Source organism: Ovis aries, chromosome 1, assembly GCF_016772045.2.
Source record: "Ovis aries strain OAR_USU_Benz2616 breed Rambouillet chromosome 1, ARS-UI_Ramb_v3.0, whole genome shotgun sequence".
NCBI classification, from domain to species: Eukaryota; Metazoa; Chordata; class Mammalia; order Artiodactyla; family Bovidae; genus Ovis; species Ovis aries.
Window position 1 is genome coordinate 226,742,766 of NC_056054.1, and position 21,525 is coordinate 226,764,290.

A 21,525-nucleotide genomic window follows, 5' to 3' on the forward strand; every position below is an offset into this window, starting at 1 on the left:
ATTATTAGTAGTAATGACAATATTATTAATTCTATGATTAACATGCTGTATATTATGTCCATGTAATATTCCTATTAGTAATTCACTCAATGATCATTCAGTTCACTAACCTTTGAAAATTTTTAACATGCTGAGATCATGAAAATCTAAGGTGATTCTGTGTTCAGTGCCTTATTTATGTTTTGTTCTAATCTGTTACCTTTTTTAACAGGACAGACTTTCTGCAGCTTGAAGGAACCAGCCATGGATTTCAAGCGTGTGAAGGACTATTTATCCTGGCTCTACTATCAATATCAAATCATTAGCTGCTGTGCTGTCTTGGAGCCTTGGGAGCAATCTATGTTCAATACCATCATACTAACCATCTTTGCTATGGTAGTGTACACCGCCTATGTTTTTATCCCAATCCACATTCGCCTGGCTTGGGAATTTTTCTCCAAAATGTGTGGCTATCACAGTACAATTTCTAATTGATCTTTTCTGCATTCTGCAAACTGGCATTGCATATGTGTATGCTGCTTCCAACGCATTGATTTAGGTGAATACTGTGGCTTCTTTCACTGTCTAACCTGAAAAGCTCTCCCCTCTCTATGCAGTCTTAGATCCTGCCTGAAATTTGAGATAAATGTCTCTTTAGGTTCTTTTGTACACACCATGTTGTGCATCAGACCATGGATAACACAATGACCTGACCTCACGTACCATATTCTTTCAACTTAAATCTATGAGTTTAGATTTTGTTTTTAATTGGTAAATTGCCTATAAGCTTTTTCTGGAAAATAGGCTCATAAGAGATCTATCAGAATCATATTGAAAATGCTCCCTTGATACCTATTCTATAGTTAAGGATATGTTTTTTAAAAATTCGTTCATAAGCTACAGTCAAAGTATCCTATCTTTGTTTACAATATACAAAAAGATCTGAGTAAATTATATGGACCCCTAAAGTCTTATTTTCTAGTAACCTGCTAATACCTAAAATTCTTTTCCTTCAAGTGCAAAAGAATTGAAGGCATTGGTTGAAGGCAATTAACTCCTTTCAGACATGGTTCATGAATTGTTTCAAATGTCTCTAAAAGTCTGGCTTTGTAACAGTTTAAAAGCAACAATGTTGATTTTTGATAACCCAGTAAGTATTATAATACAAAATAATTTTAAGCATAAGAAAAAATATATAATCAAAATAAATTCAGATATTGTGATTGTGATGCTGCCTTGCCTTGCATGATGCTGGGGGGAAAAAGAGACAAGAAATTGCATCCTTTCTGTGCTTTCACTCAGTGGAGAGGGGGGTAGGGATCATATATTGGGCTACAGGAAGAAAAGCTAATAAATAGGCTGGAAGTAATATTCTACCAGCAGGAACTCGACAGCTTCAGTTAAATGCTTTGATATAGTGGCTCCTTTGCAGAGCAAAAACAAGATTTATCAAATTTCCTTCAAAGTGTTTATCTTAGAAACAAATACAAGTTTTTAATTATACTGTTGAGTCAAATATGAATGCCAAAGAACAAACCTTGCAGTTTTCCTTTCCTCTCCATAAATATTAATGTTAGTAAATATGGTGGGTAAAAATATAAATAGTTTTTGGACAATATTTGCACCTTTCTTTGTGTTATGAAAGAAAATTTCAAGGAGAGCTAGAGAGAAAGATATTTGGCATGCCAACTTACCTTGCATGTTTGTTAAAAAACAAAAACATGTTTTGAAGATAAAACAGATCTGAACATGTATTTGTTGATTTTTCAAAATAAAATTAGGTTTAATTTTATAAATAAAATATCCACCTCCAGATTTGCTTTTTCCTATTGCACTCAATATCTAGATACTTACATCCATACTTCTATGCAAACATCATTTCTTACTAATCCAAGGTGGCAACTGATCTTAAGATGGTAAGGTAAGACTACATTTATCAAGAGTCTTCTACATGGCAGACATGTTTTATATGTTCAAAGAGGTATTAAGGTCTCCCAGTTACAGATAAGGAACCTAGAACCTAGAAAAAGTACATTTCTTATTTAAGGTCCTTTAACTACTTGTGGCAAAGCCAGGAAACAAATCTAGGTCAGGACCATACTGAGCCCTGAAATATTTGCCACGTAGAAGCCCATGGGAGGACAGTGTGAGCAAATGAAAGTTAATTGGCTGAGGGTCCCTGACATGCTAGAAAGCAGAATGTCATCAATAAAAGGGGTGAGGGGCTGAGGATATAGCCAAGATCAGAAGAACAACAAGCCCAGATCTCAGCTCTGCTTCTACTGCTTATGCAGCGCTGTGTTCGCCATTTCTATGTTGTCCAAGCGCATGGGCCTGTTTTAAAAGAACACTTTCCCTTTTAAATATTTCACAGAGGATTCTCAGTTAAGCATAAACTTGGATGCATTCCCAGTTCACAGTGATTCAACCCCTTATATACATGGACCCCTGCTAAGTACTCTTGGAATTCAATCACTGACCTTCTTAAATGCATTGACCTTCTTAAAATCCTCCTTCTAAAAATAAGAATTAAAATAAATGTGAATAGACACAGTAAAGCTTAATAAAGGATATTGCGAAGCACTGCCCCAGGATGTCACTTCAAAGGTAAGCATTTCCTCCGAGCAATCAAAATAATAAATGCAGGGTCCAAAAGATATAATCGACCGTAGTTTGAAAAAAAAACTATTTGCATGCAGAAGGAAGAAAGCTCTACCTGCTCTTCTCTGTCAATTTTGCAGACTAGGCAGAGATGCTCTTTACCTTGACAATAGTTAGCCTAAATAAGCAATACTTTTTATATGTTTTCCTTTGCTTCTATAATGTGTATATTTCAATGGTATGTACAGAACTTTAAAAAAAAAAAAAAGCTAAGAGTTTCATGGTTCCAGTGGGCTTGCATTTGTCACTCACTGAACTAGGAATATAAAATATTCCTTCATTGGTATTGGCCAAGTCAACAATTGTTTCTGCCTACTTGTGCAACAACAAACATAAAAGGCCAAGAAATCAGGCAGTTTTAATGTTGAGATAGCACTGGTTGGTCTTTATTAACAAGTCATGCATGCAAAAAGAAAAAAAATCTCTATTCTACATTCTCTACTTCTTTCTTGTTCCATCAGATACTAATATATCTGGATCTTCTCACTATTCAAGCATGTGCCCCTGAAAGGCAGGGAAATTTGTCCTTATTTCTCATTTTTCTGGCCTCCTCAGTTTTCTAGCCCAATGCCCGGTACAGAGCTAAACAGATACACATAGTACGGAACATAACATAGTTCCCCATACCCTGTGTCCACACAGAAACAAGGAAGTGTAGTGTTTGTGTTGAGTCACCTTAGGACATACAACTTCTATTTACCAAAGGGTAAATTTTTCATTTACCCATTCATTCAACAAATGTATTAAAAGTCAACCATGTGTTGATGGGTAGATAGAGGAATGGAGAGATGGATAAACACATGATGAAGAAAGTACACAGAAACTAGGGGTTAGGTATTCAGGTGTTCATTATAAAGTTCTCTATCGTATATGCTTGAAGTTTTTTATTTCAAAAATGCTGTGTGAAAAGTCCATCATGTCCATTATTGCAGTTGCCACTAGGAACCAAAGATGAACAAGACAGAAATATCCCTGAATTTATGAATCATACAATCTGGGCAAAATGATATAATAAAAAAATAAGCAAATGAACTATTTTCAAATTATTGTAAAGTCTTTCGAAAGAAACAGCAGAGTGCTGGAGAGAAAACAAGAGGATAAGAGAGAGGGGACTGCATTAGAGGAATTCAAACTTCTCTCAGGGCAAGTCTTTCAGCAGGTGAGCAATGTGGGGTGGGAGGTCATTTACACTCTAAGATGAGGACACTGGCTGTTGCATGTGAGAAGATGGAATGAGTCTGAGCAGGTGGAGCCAACACAGATGAGAGCCAGACTAAAATGGTGGCATCAGAGACACAGTGTAATGTGATGTAGTTTTTGGAGCTATAAAAGTCAACAAATAATAACATCAACATATCTTGCTTATGGGTTGGAGCAAAGGAGTAATTTCATTAAATACATGAAGTATTTTTTCAAATCATCTAAAGGAAACTTCCTCCTCATTTTGGGAAAGTTATTTGCAGAGCGATTAGCTGCCCTAAAGAAAGGATATAGTCTTTTTGAGAGGTCCAAGGAAACAAATTTCATATATTTTCTGCCGGGGTCCAGCCCCGGTAGATCCAGGGTAATTCGAAGTGGGGACAGAGTCAGCGAGGAAAAACTTATTTATTTAGAAATATAAAGAGAGATTAGGAAAGAATAGTATAGTAGGAAAATTAGTGGAGAAAAGATGCTGAATAACTTGGTTTACACGGAAAACCAATAAAATTCCAAGACAAGGAACTTGCACCATCTACATAGGCCACCGGCGCCCACTTGAATAGCAAAGGGTGCCCCGCCTTGAGCTCCCTCTTGTGTGGGTCTTAGAAACCAGGGCAAATAAGTATACATGGTGAGCCTCCATGCTCCAGATGGGAATTCAGCCAGAAAAGTGACAAAAGAACAACATGGGGGAGCCAAGCATTGGTGGCAGACCCACAACTTTATTTTCAAAAGTAGCTTATATACCCCAAGTTGTACATAAAGAAATAATGGAATATGCAGAGTTATGCAGGGGCAGCAGTCCTGACCCTTATTGAGACCAGGCTTTCCTCTTGCATACCTTCCCGTATACAAAAGGTCCCAGGTGGTTTTACATCATCTTCTGGCCAAGGGGGCCTGTTAACATTTTTATGGCTATTTTCCTAGATAAATGTCTATCAACCAGAAAACTCTTTTTCCCTTGAAGTGTTTTTTCTTTAATCTGCATCACCCTCAAAGTACTAAATAAAGTTACATTCTTGTAGAACAAAGGTAGACTGGGTTATAACAAAGAAAGTACTTAACTCAAAGATCTAATGTTGCTAATACCAGGTCTACTACCTGTTTTTTCTGCATGCCAACTATATCTACAAATAAAAGATATGAAAACTTGGCAACAAGTACTGGCTCAACAAATGAAACCCTTAATCAGTCCTATTCTAATGATTTTTGACTCCTCAGAAGCCCCTACATTCCTAGAATGTTGTAAGTGTCCTGTGCCTCTCATGGTTGGGAGGCTGTGAACAATCACATGTGGCTGGATGAGCCTGTCAGGCAAGCTACAGAACTTTCAGAGGAGTTTGTAAGTTGAAACACTCTTGTCACGCCCAGGAATTTATTAACTGGAGCTCTAAGTTAACTCCTTCTCAGAGAGAGGTGGTGGGGGACAGCCCCCCATAAAGTCAGAGGTGTAGATGACAGCATAAAGCAGTAAAGTAGGCAGGCTCTGGTTTTGGAGGTAGATGCTCGGGAACAGGGGTTCCCCTGAGGCTCAATCCTGCCTTTGCGTATGCCGAGCCTCCTTCCTCATGACCTTTGCCACAGGCAGAGTTCCTCACGCTGGCTACCAACATTTTCACCTACTTTTTGTAGCATTTGAAGCTTCACTGTATCTCATCAAGAGTCCTTACACTTCTGATTGAAAGGAAAGACTACAATTTTCCACCATGAAATAGAATGTTATTCTCTAGGTACATTGCATCATCGAAGTTGACTAACCAAAACACCAGTAAGCATCACTATTCCTGCAGATTAAATTGAACCAACACTAAATTCTAGAGCTTGAAAAGGCTTTGAGAGCAGACTTCAGGGTTTGGGTTCTCTTTGATTCATTCTTGAATTATTATGTTGATAATAATGAATGTGATAGTACTGAGGAGATTTAATGGTGGAGTTAGCAAGGAAGAGAGGACCAATTTTTTATTTCAATTATTTTCTTGGAGATTATAAGAAAAGAGAAGGCAAAAGGAGTTCCAAAATAAAATTACAGTTGCTTTTACTGTAAGGCCAAAGTCTATTTTTATAGCAATGATGATGTATTCCATTGATAATATTCATACTCCTAATCATTTCCATATGAAATTTAAAATTCAAATTGCTCCTTTTTATTGTTGAATTTCTACTTCTAACAGAGGTAACACTTAACCCAGATGTCTGATTGTGGGGCAGAGGGAGACTGCAAAATGGAGGCTAGAGACCCCTATGCCCCACCTTCCATCCTCTGCTGGCACAGCCATCCCCACACACAGCAGGTGAGTTCCTTGGGTGGCACCATCTACATCACTAGGGAAGCACTGATTGGAGAGAGGCTCATGTCACTCAGCATGGATTGCCACTCAGTGATGACACTGGACTGGAGAAAAGGAAGAGGAGAGAAAATGTGGGAGAGTAGTGAAGAGGGAAAAGGAAAAGGAAGAAGCATTATCCTTTTGTTTTCAGAGCTTACATGAGAAGGTCTCACTTCTTAAACAGCATATTAAAAAGCAGAGACATCACTTTGCCAACAAAGGTCCATCTAGTCAAAGCTATGGTTTTTCCAGTAGTCATGTATGGATGTGAGAGTTGGACTATAAAGAAAGCTGAGCACCAAAGAATTGATGCTTTCGAAGTGACAGCAAGGAGATCAAACTAGTCCAATACTAAAGGAAACCAACCCTGAATAATCATTGGAAGTCCTGATGCTGAAACTGAAGCTCCAATACTTCGGCCACCTGATGCGAAGAGCTGGCTCATTGGAAAGCACCTGGATGCTGGGAAAGATTGAGGGCAGGGGAAAAGGGGGGTGACAGAGAATGAGATGGCTGGATGGCATCACTGATCCAATGGACATGAGTTTGAGCAAACTCCAAGAGATAGTGAAGGACAGGGAAGCCTGGCATGCTGCAGTTGATGGGGTCGCAAAGAGTCAGACATGACGTAGTGACTGAACAGCAATACTTCCAAGTAAATTGCAATGCTGCCCCTCTGTCCTTATCTCTCCAAGAACTACCCTAATCTTTTATTTTTTTTCTAACATAAGTCATAACTAAATGCTTCACATCTGGTTCATATTAATATTTCAGTTTCTTTAGTTAAAATAACTCAATTTTACCCAGTGTTAAAACCTGAATAATCAGGCAACTGATCTCTCCTTTATCCAGTGGGTCTTTGATCTTCCTTCTCTTATAGCCTGGCTTATAAGGTTCTCTCTGCCTCACCTCATCTCCACCCCCACTCCATCACTATTTTTCAAGGTTAGCTCTTCATTAGAAAATCAGAGTGGAGTAAAGTGTCTCCAGTGACTTTTCCAATTGAAAAGTCTACAGTCTATGAAAGTCCAGCTTCAGCTTCCTGAAGCTTTGGTTATCGACAAGCGTCTGACCTCTCTCTGAAATCCTATGGCCTTCCTAACCCCAGCATTAACCCTCATTGTTATGGAAATAATATAGCTTACAAATGAATAATTATACAAAATCCCAAAGAGCAATCAATCTGTCTTTTACCTGAGGCTGAGGTGAGAAAATCTATTCATTCAATGCATCGTGGGTTTATGGGAGAGGCCTCTCTGGGGGCTTCAGCTCGCATTTCAGTAGCCACACCTAATCCATACCCCATCCTCCCAATCCCCCATAGCCCCTCAGTCCTTTTAACCTCCTCCTAGCCCTCACCCTGTCAAGTATTATATGTAACCCCAGGAAGGTTTTACTGTCATTCACTGCAATCTCAGTTGTCACCACCAGGTGGGAGAAAAATGAGGAATCAGAGGTGAGGAAGTACAGCTCTAAGCAGAATTAAAAAAAAGAGGGAAGGGGGTTCATGCCCTGGTCTAGCCAATAGACAAAAGATCCAAAAAAATCAGCTGTTGAATATGATCTTCTGTTAGTTTATCTCTTGCACCTCATACAAAGGCAGTACCATCCTCCCCACCCAAGTTACATTTTCATGAACCATAGAAAGTACCTGGCTCCAAAGGAGGAGAGGGAAGAAGAAAAGTCCATTGCCCAAATATGCATATTTTGTGCTCTCCTATGATATTTTCCACAAAATTATCCAGCTGTCATTTCTGGAGAGTAGAGACTATACTTTTTTGCCCCATGTATTCTTGCAAAAGTTCATTAAGTGAATTTAATTGATGAATAAGTCATTTTTACAAATCCATGTTAGGAAGCATAGTCATATTCCAGATATGATTTGTCATTATAAATTGTATTGAATGACTTATCTATAAGGAGAGTTTCCAAACTGTGAACAAGTAGGTGATGGTTTTGAGAAACTGTTCCCCATCCTCTGTATTTTCCTACCTGTTGCTCCTTCTCTCCACTCCTACATTAATTCTCACAGCAATCCCTACACAAGAGTTGTTTAAAAGGAGGATCAAAAAGAAAAAAAGCTAATTGATTACATTTGCTCCCCAAGGACCACATCATTGCTTCATGTTTTAGGCTAAACATTAGAATCATCTGGGAGCTTTGAAAACCACCACCGCCTGGCCCCACCCAAAAAACTAATTCACAATCCCTAGAACAGGCCCCCAGCATGGGAGGGCTAAAAGTCCCCAGGTGAATCTAATATTCAGCAAAGATTGAGAACCACTTTACCAGGGTTTCAGTAATGCTAATTAAATCACTCACATTCAGCTTAGAGCCAGACACTCCACTTACTTTCTCCCATTTGCCAGGTTCCCTGAACATGTCTATGATATGGTCAAGTCTCTACTGTTGGTCTAGATTCACTCTTGACTGTAACAAACACCACTTCCCTACAGTTCTTTAGTAAAAGTACTTAACACTCCCATAAGGGCTTGAAGTGCTAAATCATTAAGAATATCACACTCTCTGCTGGATATTGTTCCATGTAATGATGTCTTCAATCATTTCATCATGCATCATTTAAAAGCTGTAAAATATCACAATTTATGCTTATAGGCACAAAGCTCTAAGTATCCTCAGTCTGCTGTTGATGAGCCTGGTGGAGCTTTTCAATTTGCAACCTGAGTACAAGATCATGTCACAATAATTTGGTTAAGCCAGACAGATAGTGCCATCAGCACTGCTGCAGAGCAAGCAAGGCTTATGAATTTCACTACAATGGTGTCAGGCATCTCCTGGATGAATGAGTGTATCATGCTTTCTATTGTTTTTAATTATTTGCATCTACATGTCTTTAATAAATACGTGATATTGTCAAAATCAGAAACAAACAGAGACCAGCCTGGAAAATTCCCTGAGCAGAAAAAATCAGTTCAATCATACAAGCAAAGCTTAATTTATTTTATTTTACAAGACCGACTTGACCTGGGTCATTTCTTGCTTATGCCTCTGAAAATCAAAAGCAAAACTTACAACTGTTTCCCCAAGCAGATTATGCAGCAACCACTAACCCAGTTCCCTAACATTTAACAAAATTCTAATATTATAACCAATCATGGTGAAGAATAAAAAGGCACTGTCTTTCCAATGAATAATTTGTTTTTTAGCAATACACTTTAAGCCTTATTCCATGTTTTGATTTGAGGGCTCCTGGTATGTGAACCATCTTTGTGATGTGAGCACGATAAACTTTTACTGATTAGCGGTTCAGTGATTCATTGGTTTTATTTCTGTTACTGATGAACTTTTGACAACACATCTACACAAATGCATATACACATACATACACATGTATTTTATATATATGTATATTTAACCATTTATTAATAAAATTACATCAATGTACTTGGTGTCAGAAGCCATTCTAATTAGGAACTAAGCTAACCAACTGATGTTAGGAAACTAACTACCATTATATATGATGGAATGACAAATATCAACCAAAGAGTAGAAAAGTCCAAGTTCCAGTTCTCACTCTGACTGGCTGTATAACACTTGGGCAAGTCACTTAACTTCTTCAGACTCTAAGTCTCTCTGTGGTGAAACAAGGACTCACCAGGGAATGCCGTATGTGGTTTTATCTTTTTGGTTCCTCCAATCATTGGCAGGGAGATGCATTCTAAGGTTGCATCTTCTCACTGGAAAGAATATCATTATCAATATATCAGAATCTGTCATGAGCTCAGGAGTAGGGAAGCGGAGTGTAAGTTCCACTGGGCCAAATCCCGAAGGATTACTTTCCCAGACCACTGCAGTGAATAGAGACTAGTAGGAATAAAATGAAAACAACTATTTATATCACCTTAACCACTACTTTTTATAGCCTTATAAAAGTGTGTTCCTAAATCCTGGTAAAAAGTTGTCTTTATCCAACTCACTTATCCTTGAGCTCCATCTCAAATTCTACCTGTTTACTAGACCAACCACATGCCAGAATAATAATTGGCAATACTTCAGTAGCATTTACAATGTGTCAAGCAGTGCTATAAGCATTTTGTACATATAATTCATTAAATTCTCACGGCAACCCTCTTGGGTAGATACTATTTATTCCTATTCTACAGGTGGAGAAAGGTGAGGCACAGGTTAAGTGATTTGCTCAAGATTACAGTCAGTGAGAGAGCTCAAGTGTGAACCAAGGCAGTCTGCTCTAAAGAAATGTGTTTAACCATTGGATGAAATGGTACCTTCTGAATATCCAGGTCAACCATCCCCTATACCATACTTTTTTTTGCATTCTATCATTTTCTGGTTGTGTGAGTACAGGAGATCTATTAATATGGAAAGCACTCTGAGACTGAGACATAATTTTACAGACGGTGAGCATACATTCTGGTTTTCTGACTCTGTGTCTTTGGAAGGAGGTGGGGAAATTCAGAGAAGCCTTCCTACGTGAAGTGATGCCTGAGTCACTGAGTTATTTAGGGATAAATACCAATTAGTCATGTTAAAATTGGGAGTTAGGATCAGTTTGTTCTCTAATAAAAAGATTCTCCCTTGCCAATTGTTCATATTATTTGGACTCCAGAATACATCCTTTTGTAAATGAAGTTGACTATCCCTTCCCCAAATTCAGAGAAAACACTAAATTACCTGTAAAAAAAGTTCAGTCCTAGGGTAGTAACGTTACCCCCCAGAAGCTGGAAGTGCAGACCCGGGAGAGGACGTGGTGAAGAAGAAATCTCTAGCCACTGCTGAGGAGAGCAGCAGGAAATGCTAATATGTCCTGGCAGAACTGGAGAGTGTCCTTGGACACGTAGAGGGTCTTTTTGCCTGAACGTTAGCACAAGTGCTGATGCTCCTTGGGGGCAATGCCCGAAGTTCCAAGGAGTTCTATTTTAATCAATAGAAATTGATTAAGGGCCAGATGAAGAACTCAGGCAGTGCTTTATTGGGACTCATGCTGCTTCAAAGGGAGACAAAATGAAGAACAGGTGCCCTTGCTCACACTCTCCAAGGAAGGCATGCTGGTTCCTTAAATGGGGGGAGGGGAGAGGCGGATAGGCAGGTCAGGCTAGAAGGGTGGCTTAAGTGGTCTGCTCATCCTCTTGGTAGCGCTGTGTGCAGGTATCATGGATAGGACCCTGCTTTTGCTCTCAGCACATCAGAAAGCTTAGTTGGTTTGTGGCATTTTGTATTTGATTGTTCATAATTTGCCCTACCTCCCCATGAGCATAGTTATGTTTATGTTCTGTTTGCAGGAGATATGTGTCGAAGTACAAGTGCAAGCCCTCCAGGAAAGAGTCCCAGGTCCCAGCCTGTCTCAGTCCTACCACCTTGACTTGTCCTGCTTGACCATCAATAGCATGGACCCAAGATGAAGCACAGCAGCTTGTTTGCGCCGACTCTTGCGAGCCATTTTCCTTGTGGATGCCTTCAGTGAGCTGCAGCAACTCTGCTCATGGGCACCATGATAACAGCACAGGGCAACTGTGACTGTGGAGATTGGTCTGGACCCAAGCTCAGCTAGAGAGTGCCCAGCCAGGGTCACAAATTGACCTTGTTCTGTAGATGACCCTCCATCCCAACCACAGCTTGGAAAGATTACATTTGGCCCCAGGCACTAGTGACACTAAAAGTCTTCCATGAGTGAATTGGAATGCTTCTTAATCATGAACACAATGGCTAAATTATCTTTTCTCTGGTGGCACCAAGTGACTCATCTTTTGTTTGGAGCTGGTTACTTCCTCGTGAGAGGAAGTTTCTGTCCTTCTGGTTGCCTGCCTGTCTCTCTTCCTCAGACTTCCTGGTGGGCTGATGGTATGGTTAGGGCTGTAATACTGTCATAGAACATCTTTTTGAATCAAAGACTAATTTTCCCAGAGAGTGTGGAGTTGAGTATTTCTATTCGAGGTAGGAAAGCAAACATGGACCCATAAATAGATACTCATATGCTCCTTTTCTCCTATTTTCTGTGGCTTTTCATAATTTTTACCAGGGACATAATGTGGGTATGACTCATGAACCTAAATATAATGCGAATGGATTCATAGTAACTTTTCCTGAAACTAAAAAAAGTCAGTCCCATCATAATCATGGTAGCTTACTTTACATGTGTAAAGTTTTAAAAGGTCACTTCCAGGTGATGTCCTTGGGTTGTTAGAAAGGGAGGGAAAGATTTAATGAAACTCTTGATTCCAAAAAATTAGGAATTTTTTTGGCTCCAAAAAAAATTTGGAGCCAAACATTTCAGGACACAAGAGAGTGAGGGAAAGTTTCTTCTTACAGTCAAGACTTCAGACTCTCCAATAAATCAAAGGTAATGAGCTGGTAACTCCATGAGGATGTGAGGGAAAAGATGCTACATTTTGGTGAGTTTCAGACAAATAAAAATTGATTCTACTTATACTCTGAGACCTAGTTTAGGGAGGATTGGGCTAATAGGAAAGCATGCTAATCAGAGAAAGAATAAGAGGGAACCACATTGGACTTCATCTTTATTTCTGGTTTGGTGATCATGACTTTAACAGTTATATATTTTCAAATTTATTACAATAATGAATAATTTTCAACCTGACCACAACAGTGCCTTATTCCATAGCCAAGCAGAGATATGAGCCTTGTAAGACACATTTACCTGAATGCATTGAGAAATTCAGAGAAGAAAGGCAGGAAGGACACTTTTCACTTCTCCAAAGCCACACCAGGATGGCTCTGAGTTAATTACCATAAGAGGACACTCAAACCCAGCTCAAAAGTCTATCTGCTTTAATGATGATCATATATCCAGGAAACTTGAAGGTGCCTGCCTGCCAGGTGATGGGCAAAGGGGAATAATTTCAGGAGGGTGGGAGCCTAACTCTTCCACAGACAAAAATCTACTTATAAACAAGAAACCAGTCAGAGGTGATTTCAGTTTACCATCAGCATCTGGGCAAAAGGGAAAATAATCAGGAGCTAGGAGAACAGAAAGAGGGAGTCCAGACTGATGTGAGAAAATTCAGCACCCCTGGAGTAGGAATACTGCCCAAACCTCCCCAGTTCCCAGCACTGGTAAGGGGTATATGAAGGTTCTAAATTCCAGAGAGGTTGAGGAGTGGGGGATGTTTGGTCAAACTGATCCAGTGTCCAGTGCCAAACACCAGCTCCACCACTTTTGGAGCACATTCTTGGATCCATTTCTGACTTTGAAAAGGTACCGCTCATGAGTGAAAACATTTAGGAGGGCAGCAGAACAAGTCTCCACCTGAAGTCATCTAACATCAGTGTCCACAATCAAAGTGGCCCTAAAAGTAACAGCAAACCCAGTGTGCCCATTTGCATCAGTTCAGTTCAGTTCAGTCACTCAGTCATGTCTGACTATTTGCAACTCCATGGACTGCAGCACGCCAGGCCTCCCTGTCCATCACCAACTCCCAGAGTTTACTCAAACTCATGTCCATTGAGTCTGTTATACTATCCAACAACCTCACCCTCTGTCGTCCCCTTTCCTCCCACCTTCAATCTTTCCCAGCATCAGGGTATTTTCCAGTGAGTCAATTCTTCACATCACATTGCCAAAGGATTGGAGTTTCAGCTTCAACATCAGTCCTTCCAATCTATATTCAGGACCGATTTCCTTTCGGATGGACTGGTTGGATCTCCTTGCAGTCCAAGGAACTCTCAAGAGTCTTCTTCAACACCACAGTTCAAAAGCATCAATTCTTCGATGCTCAGCTTTCTTTATAGTCCAACTCTCACATCCATACATGACTACTGGAAAAACCATAGCCTTGATTAGACGGACCTTTGTTGGCAAAGTAATGTCTCTGCTTTTGAATATGGTATCTAGGCTGGTCATAACTTTTCTTACAAGGAGTAAGCGTCTTTTAATTTCATGGCTGCAGTCACCATGCAGTGATTTTGGAGCCAAAAAAATAAAGTCTGCCACTGTTTCCAGTATTTCCCCGTCTATTTGCCATGAAGTGATGGGACCAGATGCCATGATCTTCGTTTTCTGAATGTTGAGCTTTAAGCCAACTTTTTCACTCTCCTCTTTCACTTTCATCAAAAGGCTCTTTAGTTCTTCTTCACTTTCTGCCATAAGGGTGGTGTCATCTGCATATCTGAGGTTATTGATATTTCTCCTGGCAATCTTGATTCCAGCCCAGCATTTCTCATGATGTAATCTGCATATCAGCTAAATAAGCATGATAACAATATACAGCCTTGATGTACTCCTTTCCGTATTTGGAGCTACATGTCCAGTTCTAACTGTTGCTTCCTGACCTGCATACAGATTTCTCAAGAGGCAGGTCAGGTGGTCTGTATTCCCATCTCTTTCAGAAATTTCCAGTTTATTGTGATCCACACAAAGGCTTTGGCATAGTCAATAAAGGGGAAATAGATGCTTTTCTGGAACTCTCTTGATTTTTCCATGATCCAGTGGATGTTGGCTATTTGATCTCTGGTTCCTCTGCCTTTTCTAAAACCAGCTTGAACATCTGGAAGTTCATGGTTCACGTATTGTTGTGAGAATTTTGAGCCTGGCTTGGAGAATTTTGAGCATTACTTTATAGCGTGTGAGATGAGTGCAGTTGTGCAGTAGCTTGAGCATTTCTTTGGCATTGCCTTTCTTAGGGATTGGAATGAAAACTGACCTTTGCCAGTCCTGTGGCCACTGCTGAGTTTTCCAAATTTGCTGGCATATTGAGTGCAGCACTTTCACAGCATCATCTTTGGGGATTTGAAATAGCTCAACTGGTATTCCATCACTTCCACTAGCTTTGTTCATAGTGATGCTTCCTAAGGCCCACTTGACTTCACATTCCAGGATGTCTGGCTCTAAGTGAGTAATCACACCATCATGATTATCTGTGTCATTTTTTGTACAGTTCTTCTGTGTATTCTTGCCACCTCTTCTTAATATCTTCTGCTTCTGTTAGGTCCATACCATTTCTGTCCTTTATTGAGCCCATATTTGCATGAAATATTTCCTTGGTATTTCTAATTTTCTTGAAGAGTCTTTCCCATTCTATTGTTTTCCTCTATTTCTTTGCAATGATCACTGAGGAAGGCTTTCTTATCTCTCCTTGATATTCTTTGGAACTCTGCATTGAGATGCTTATATCTTTCCTTTTCTCCTTTGCTTTTCACTTCTCTTTTCACGCCTATTTGTAAGGCCTCCTCAGACAGCCATTTTGCTTTTTTGCATTTCTCTTTCTTGGAGATGGCCTTGCTCCCTGTCTCCTATACAATGTCATGAACCTCCATTCATAGTTCATCAGGCACTCTCTATCAGATCTAGTCCCTTAAATCTATTTCTTACTTCCACTGTATAATCGTAAGGGATTTGCATATTTCTCTGCAAATTGGAACATTTTTCATGAAGATGTCATGGCCTTTCCTCTGTTAATTTGTTTAGCAGAGCTTTTGTTCACAGGACAACGTTGAACTGGAGCACCACCTTATTTGAATGATCACTATTTCCCATACTAGAATGCTTTCTTTCCTGTAGCAGTTTTTCATAAGTGTGACATGATTTATTTAATGTGAATTCTCCCTTCAGACAATAGTGCCAAGAGTGAAGGAATTGTGACTGCTTTTGTCCACTTTTGTATCATCATCACCTGAAGTGCTATCTGCTACCAAGGAGCCCTCAGTAAATGTTTGCTGGAGAGTTAATATCCACTCAATAAGTCACGAGGACTATAATAGAAATATATATTTGAAGTACCCATTCCAGTGCCTGGTAAATGAATCAATATTTTCTCAGTAGAGTGAACAAGTGGAGATTTTACTGCACTAGTTCTTGGTGCCCACTCTGGTTACCTTCCTATTGTACAACTTTCTTTCATTACACACTTTTCAAATGAGTGCTCAATGCTTCTATTTCCTCTCTAGTTACTGTCCAGCTTCTGCCCTTTCCACTTCACTGAAATAATCCCCTCAAATCTGTTTCAAATCCAAACAATTGGCAAACTCTCTCCTCCTTGAAACTCTCTCTTGGTCTCTGTGACAACACTACAGACTCTCCAACTTTTCCAGTACTTTCTCTGTTTCTATCACTGACTCTCAACTTTCTCCTGTTCTCTCAGTGAGAGTATCAATGGGACTCACACCTTGATCACCTGCCCTTTTTTATTTTTTCATTAAAATTGGACTCAGTCATTCTTAGATATCACTTACTACTTCTTGCTAATGACAAAAAATTTCACATCTTTCCTATTTTGCCTGAGCTACTAATATAATCTTATACTCCCCAAACCTTGGGGAAATTGTACCTCCTTTGTGCTCCTAGAATCTTTTCATCCTCCCTACAAACATAGCATGTATGTCTGTCTCTACCAGATTCCCTAAGGATAAGCGCCATATCACAGGTTTGTTTTAATCTTCAACACCTCACATTAAATCCTAGCACAAAGCAAGTAATTGTTTGTTGAATGAATGAATGTTGATAAAACTATAATTAAAACATTTCCATCTGAATCTCTTGCAGTTTCTCAAACTTTATATCAAAATGATATCCTTTTCCCCTAAATTCCTTTGCCTCCTGATTTTCCTGTTGTCAGCGGTAGTGGTATCCACCCATCTGAGACTAAAAGCTTCATGTCCTCTGTGACTCCTTTCTATTTCCCTCACATCTTATATTCATCAAATCTTAATGTTTCCTATGATATTCTATGCCATATCCATTCCCCATCCCCAATATCAACATGCAAACCTAGCATGGTTTCAGGTCCCATCTGGGTTAGTACAACAGCCTCCCTATTCCCAAACATGGAAAGGCTCTCTATTATTTGCAGCAGACCTATACTCTAATATCCTTGACCTGCTTTTCAGGAATCTCCATAATCCAACCTCCCCTCTTCCCCTACTACTGCTTACTGATCCAACCTCAGGTCAGTATCCACTGCCCACTCTAGGTAGGCTGTCCCTGTCATTGACCACCCCAGGGTGGTTTGTTCTCTCTCTCTATGAAATCTTTTCCTCCTCTACCATCTGTGGATTTCTGCCCACAATTTAAGACTGAGAATAATTTATTTTTAACAGCTTAATGGAGATTACCTTTGATATATAATTATATATATATATATTTAAGATATATAAATTGATGTATTAATACTCAAATAATTTTGTGTGCAGGAAACTTACACTGACCATTCCTGTCCCTAACCCCTTCTCCTCCAACAGTGCTTAAATCCTGTACCAGGATCTCATTCAGAGCTTCATTTAAGGTTTTGCCCTGATTTCTCAGTGTTCACCTTGTTTCTTCAAAGATGTTGTGAGCTAATAAGTTTAATAGAGGACAGCAGCTATGTTCTGAGTTCTCAGCAAGTGGTAAGTAGACACTTGATGATTGATTAATTTTATTAGATTTAGATACAACTGTGACTCATTTAAAAGATGAGATACAGTCCCTCAAAGCAGATTACCATAGGTAACTAGGAGAATCAAAACTCATTTTGTCTTCCTGTAAAGTTGGAAATGAGTTCTTAACAGAAAAAATTATATGCTCAGAATTTTAAAAAATAACATTTAAAAAAAACACAATTTTTAAATCACACTTGCCAAGGAATAGCAAGATATTTTGATGGAGAATGAGAAAGGGAATACAAAATAAAATCAGTAAAATTCCTCATGCAAACTACAATATACTGATGTTTTCAAAGAACTTTATCAACATGCCTGATCCTCTAAAGTTAGGCCTAAAGATTTCAACTGTTTCTTCCCTTCTCAAGAAGACAAAATCTCTGTCCTGTCTTTATTTTTTTTAAACTTTCTATTTTGAAATAATTCAAAAATTTCAAAAGTAGTACAGTTTCCATATAACCTTTACTTACTGTCTTCTGATGTTAACATGTTGTATAACCTTAGCACAAGTATCAAAACCAGGAAATTAATATACCAATATTCAGTCAATACAATTGACAACTATAGATCTTATTTGAATTTCTCCAGTATTTCTCTTAATGTCCTTTTGCTGTTCCAGGATCAATTCAGGATCCAACATTGCATTTGACTGTCTCCCTAATCGCCTCCAACCTGTGATAATTTCTCAGTCTTTCCTTGTCTTTTATGACCTTTAAACAGTAGTAGATGGGTATTTTGTAGAATATCACTCAATTTGGGTTTAAGTGATGTTATCTCATGATTAAACAGAAGTGTACACTTTTTTTTGACAAGATATCTGCAAAAGTGATCTTGTGTAATTCTCAGTATATTATATAAAAGGGGTAGGAAATACTGTTATGTCTCAGTACCAGTGACGTTGACCTTGACCATTTGGATTTCTTCATTGCAAATTACTGTTACAAGTTATCATTTTTCCCTAGGGAGAGACAGTTTTGCAATTTTGCTAATATCCTATTTAGAAATAGCTTTCAACAACTGATTTTATCCATCAGTAGATCTTGCCTGCAATAATTATTACTGTGGTATTTGCCTAATGATGGCTTGTATTTCCCTCATTCCTACTATATTTATTATTGGAATTCAGTAAAGAGGAATGTTTCCTAATATAGTATTGATTTATGTTCCTCAGCAGATGTCTAGTATGGAGAGCACAGCCCTGGGAACCTTGGAGATCCTAGTCGAGTAAGAGTGCGGTGCCATTGCCTTCGCCAAGTCTAGTAATAGCTCTGCTCTGATAACCTTTATCAACTTGGGAATGTGTCTGTTTTGTACTTCCAAGCCAAAGAAAATAGCCCAAAGGATGTTTTTTTAGAAAAAAGAAGTAAGAGGAGGAGGAGAGGAGAAAGGGAAAGAGGAAAAGGAGAGAGAGGGGGGAAAAAGGTAAATTAACTTTTTGTGTCTTTTTCTTAACTACCAGGAATTTCGAAAACAAGGAGCATTTTAAAGGGACATTTAAATGAGATATTCTCATATTGAATTGCAAGGAAAGATCTAGAAACAAAAACACATGTCTGGCACTAGTGCCTCCTGGATGAGTTACACAGCAGGATAATACATTTCTGAGGTTATTACATACCAATACGATCACCATTATGATTTTCCCTGTCATCTTTTAGAATGAATATATTTTGAAACAGGAAAAAGGGGTCTCAAGCCACAGTACAAACTAGTAGAGTGGTAACTGCCTCCAATCTTGATGACCTTTGTACTCCATGCAGGAAAGTATTCATGGAACATAGTGCACAGTGATTCTCAAACTGGGAAATGCTCACTTATACTAGAGTGAGGGGGTAGGGGTTGGAGGGAATGGTATCCACAAATACCTTGAGATTATTATAATTCTTTTTTCTCAAATGATTGAAACTCTTGAAAAAAATAACTTAGGTATATTCTGGGTCAATCGGGATTGACCCAATCTGGGTCACTCAGTACCAACAGCAGATACTAATCCAGTGCTCATAATTTTGCACTGTGGTTTATAATCAGGTTACTATTAATTGATCATCTGAAGGGATAGCATTTAACTTCTATGTGCTAATAGGCATAACTGAATGCATTTGAGCCGGCATGTCCTAACATCCAAATGACAACATTCTATGTCTGATATTGTACTTACATTAACCAATTACAAAGATAAATCTTTAGTTTGAAGTGATACTCAAAACTGAAAGACATTCTCATGGACTAAAACTCTATTTCTTAAGTAACTTAGTAAACTAAGATTTTGCTATATATCATGAAAATTACAGTATGTAAAACACACTCTACTGAAGCAGTCTAATGATGAAAGAATTGAGGCAGACCTAGAATGGAAATGAAGCACCAAGGTCAACTATAGGCCAAATTACCTCATTTTGTGCAGTCTAAAAGCTTAACAATAGTTTGAGGAGGGAAATATTTGTTGAAGAGTTGTATCACTCTAAACAGACTAATCGAGATTAGTAATATAATCATTAGTACCATGTAGGAAGAAAATGTATGTAGCCCTCTGATCTAATTAGCTTGCAAAAGTTCACTATCAGAACATGTAATTGTAGAAATACATGGAAAATGCTTTTGTTAATAGTTCTTCCTATTATCAAACTGAACCATTGACAATTTACGGGCTTCACAGGTGGTGCTAGTGGTAAAGAACCTGTCTGACAATGCAGAAGACATAAGAGACACAGGTCCAATCCCTGGTGGGGAAGATCCCCAAAGGAGGGCGTGTCAACTCACTCCAGTATTTTCACCTGGAGAATTGCATGGACAGAGGAGCCTGGCAGGCTATAGTCGATAGGGTCACAAAGAGTCAGGCGACAACTGAAGCAACTTAGCACACACGCATTGGCAATTTTAATTCAAGTATGTTAAACTGAATTACATTAACATAAATAGTTTAATTTTTATTTTGAAATTTTATTGGTTCTTAATTTATTCTTGTTTTATAGTTGTGTACCACCTAGAAGCACAAGGAATTTTATACCTAATTATGTAGCTATACCTATTTAAGCCACAGAATAATAACATAACTCAAGTCACTATGGTAGGCAGGGGTCCAAAGAGGAATAAAAGACCAGAGTAATAAGTTGAACAAATTATAAACAAAATGATCTTATTTTTGTAAAATAAAATAGCTATGTAGGTGCTTATAAATATGCAACTTTGTAAATATATAGAAAAAAGAGTCTGGAAGGAGACACACTCTACCATTAACAGTGAAAACTCCTGAGGAGGGACATGTTTGGGGGGACAGAGATAAAATTGAACTTTTGAATCTATCATTTCTGTACTGTTCCCATTTAATACAAATAAATTCATCTTAAAAAAAAAAGCATGGACCTTCTCTTTAGAAAATATGAGACTAAACTTTAATTCTGATGTTTCTTATGAGCTATAGGATTTGGGGCAAGTCATCTAATTTCTCTAAATCTCAATTTTCTTACTCTGCAAGATAGCACTGATACTAGCCATGGGACTATCATGAAGACTAAATAAAATAAAGTATGCAATGTGCTGAGTATACTGCCTGGCCCATGGGAGATGCCCAGTAGATAAAAGCCACATTTTTTTTACTGTATCAATTATTACTACTAATATTAATTACAGCTGTTTTATGAGATTAGGTTGACTCTGAAGTAGCCAAATGGGCTACCTGGCCCATGCCATAATTCTCTGTTTCTGCTGAACATTAGTTACTTGCCTCTTCAGGTCCATTCCTATCTTTTCCACCTGCTCAGCACCTTTGAAAGGCTGACCCTTATGAAGGCATCTATGGACTCCCATGCCTTCCAGCTTCCAGACAGGTGCAGCCAGTGGGTACACTGGCAGGAGATTAGGAGGTGGGGTAAGAGGAAAGTCTGGTATTTATCCTGTATTCATTCTCACAGCTCCCTCCTTACCAGGGAGCTAGCAGTTGGATTTCTCCTCTACCAATTCCCACATCTTCTGTCTCTAGCCCTCTTCTGGTTCTGATAAGCCCTCC

General features: G+C 38.8%; 1 protein-coding gene across 6 annotated transcripts in view; it reads left to right on the top strand.

The window, feature by feature from the left end:
* SPTSSB (serine palmitoyltransferase small subunit B) overlaps nucleotides 1-1,780 on the top strand; it is a 29,972-nt gene extending 28,192 nt beyond the window's left edge. For all 6 annotated transcript variants that reach the window (XM_060394159.1, XM_060394164.1, XM_060394165.1 and 3 more), the window contains one exon: nucleotides 212-1,780. In XM_060394159.1, coding sequence (XP_060250142.1) covers nucleotides 212-474 — 263 coding nt within the window. In that variant the 3' untranslated portion in view covers nucleotides 475-1,780. The remainder of the gene's footprint in view (nucleotides 1-211) is intronic.
* The last annotated feature ends 19,745 nt before the right edge of the window (nucleotides 1,781-21,525 follow it).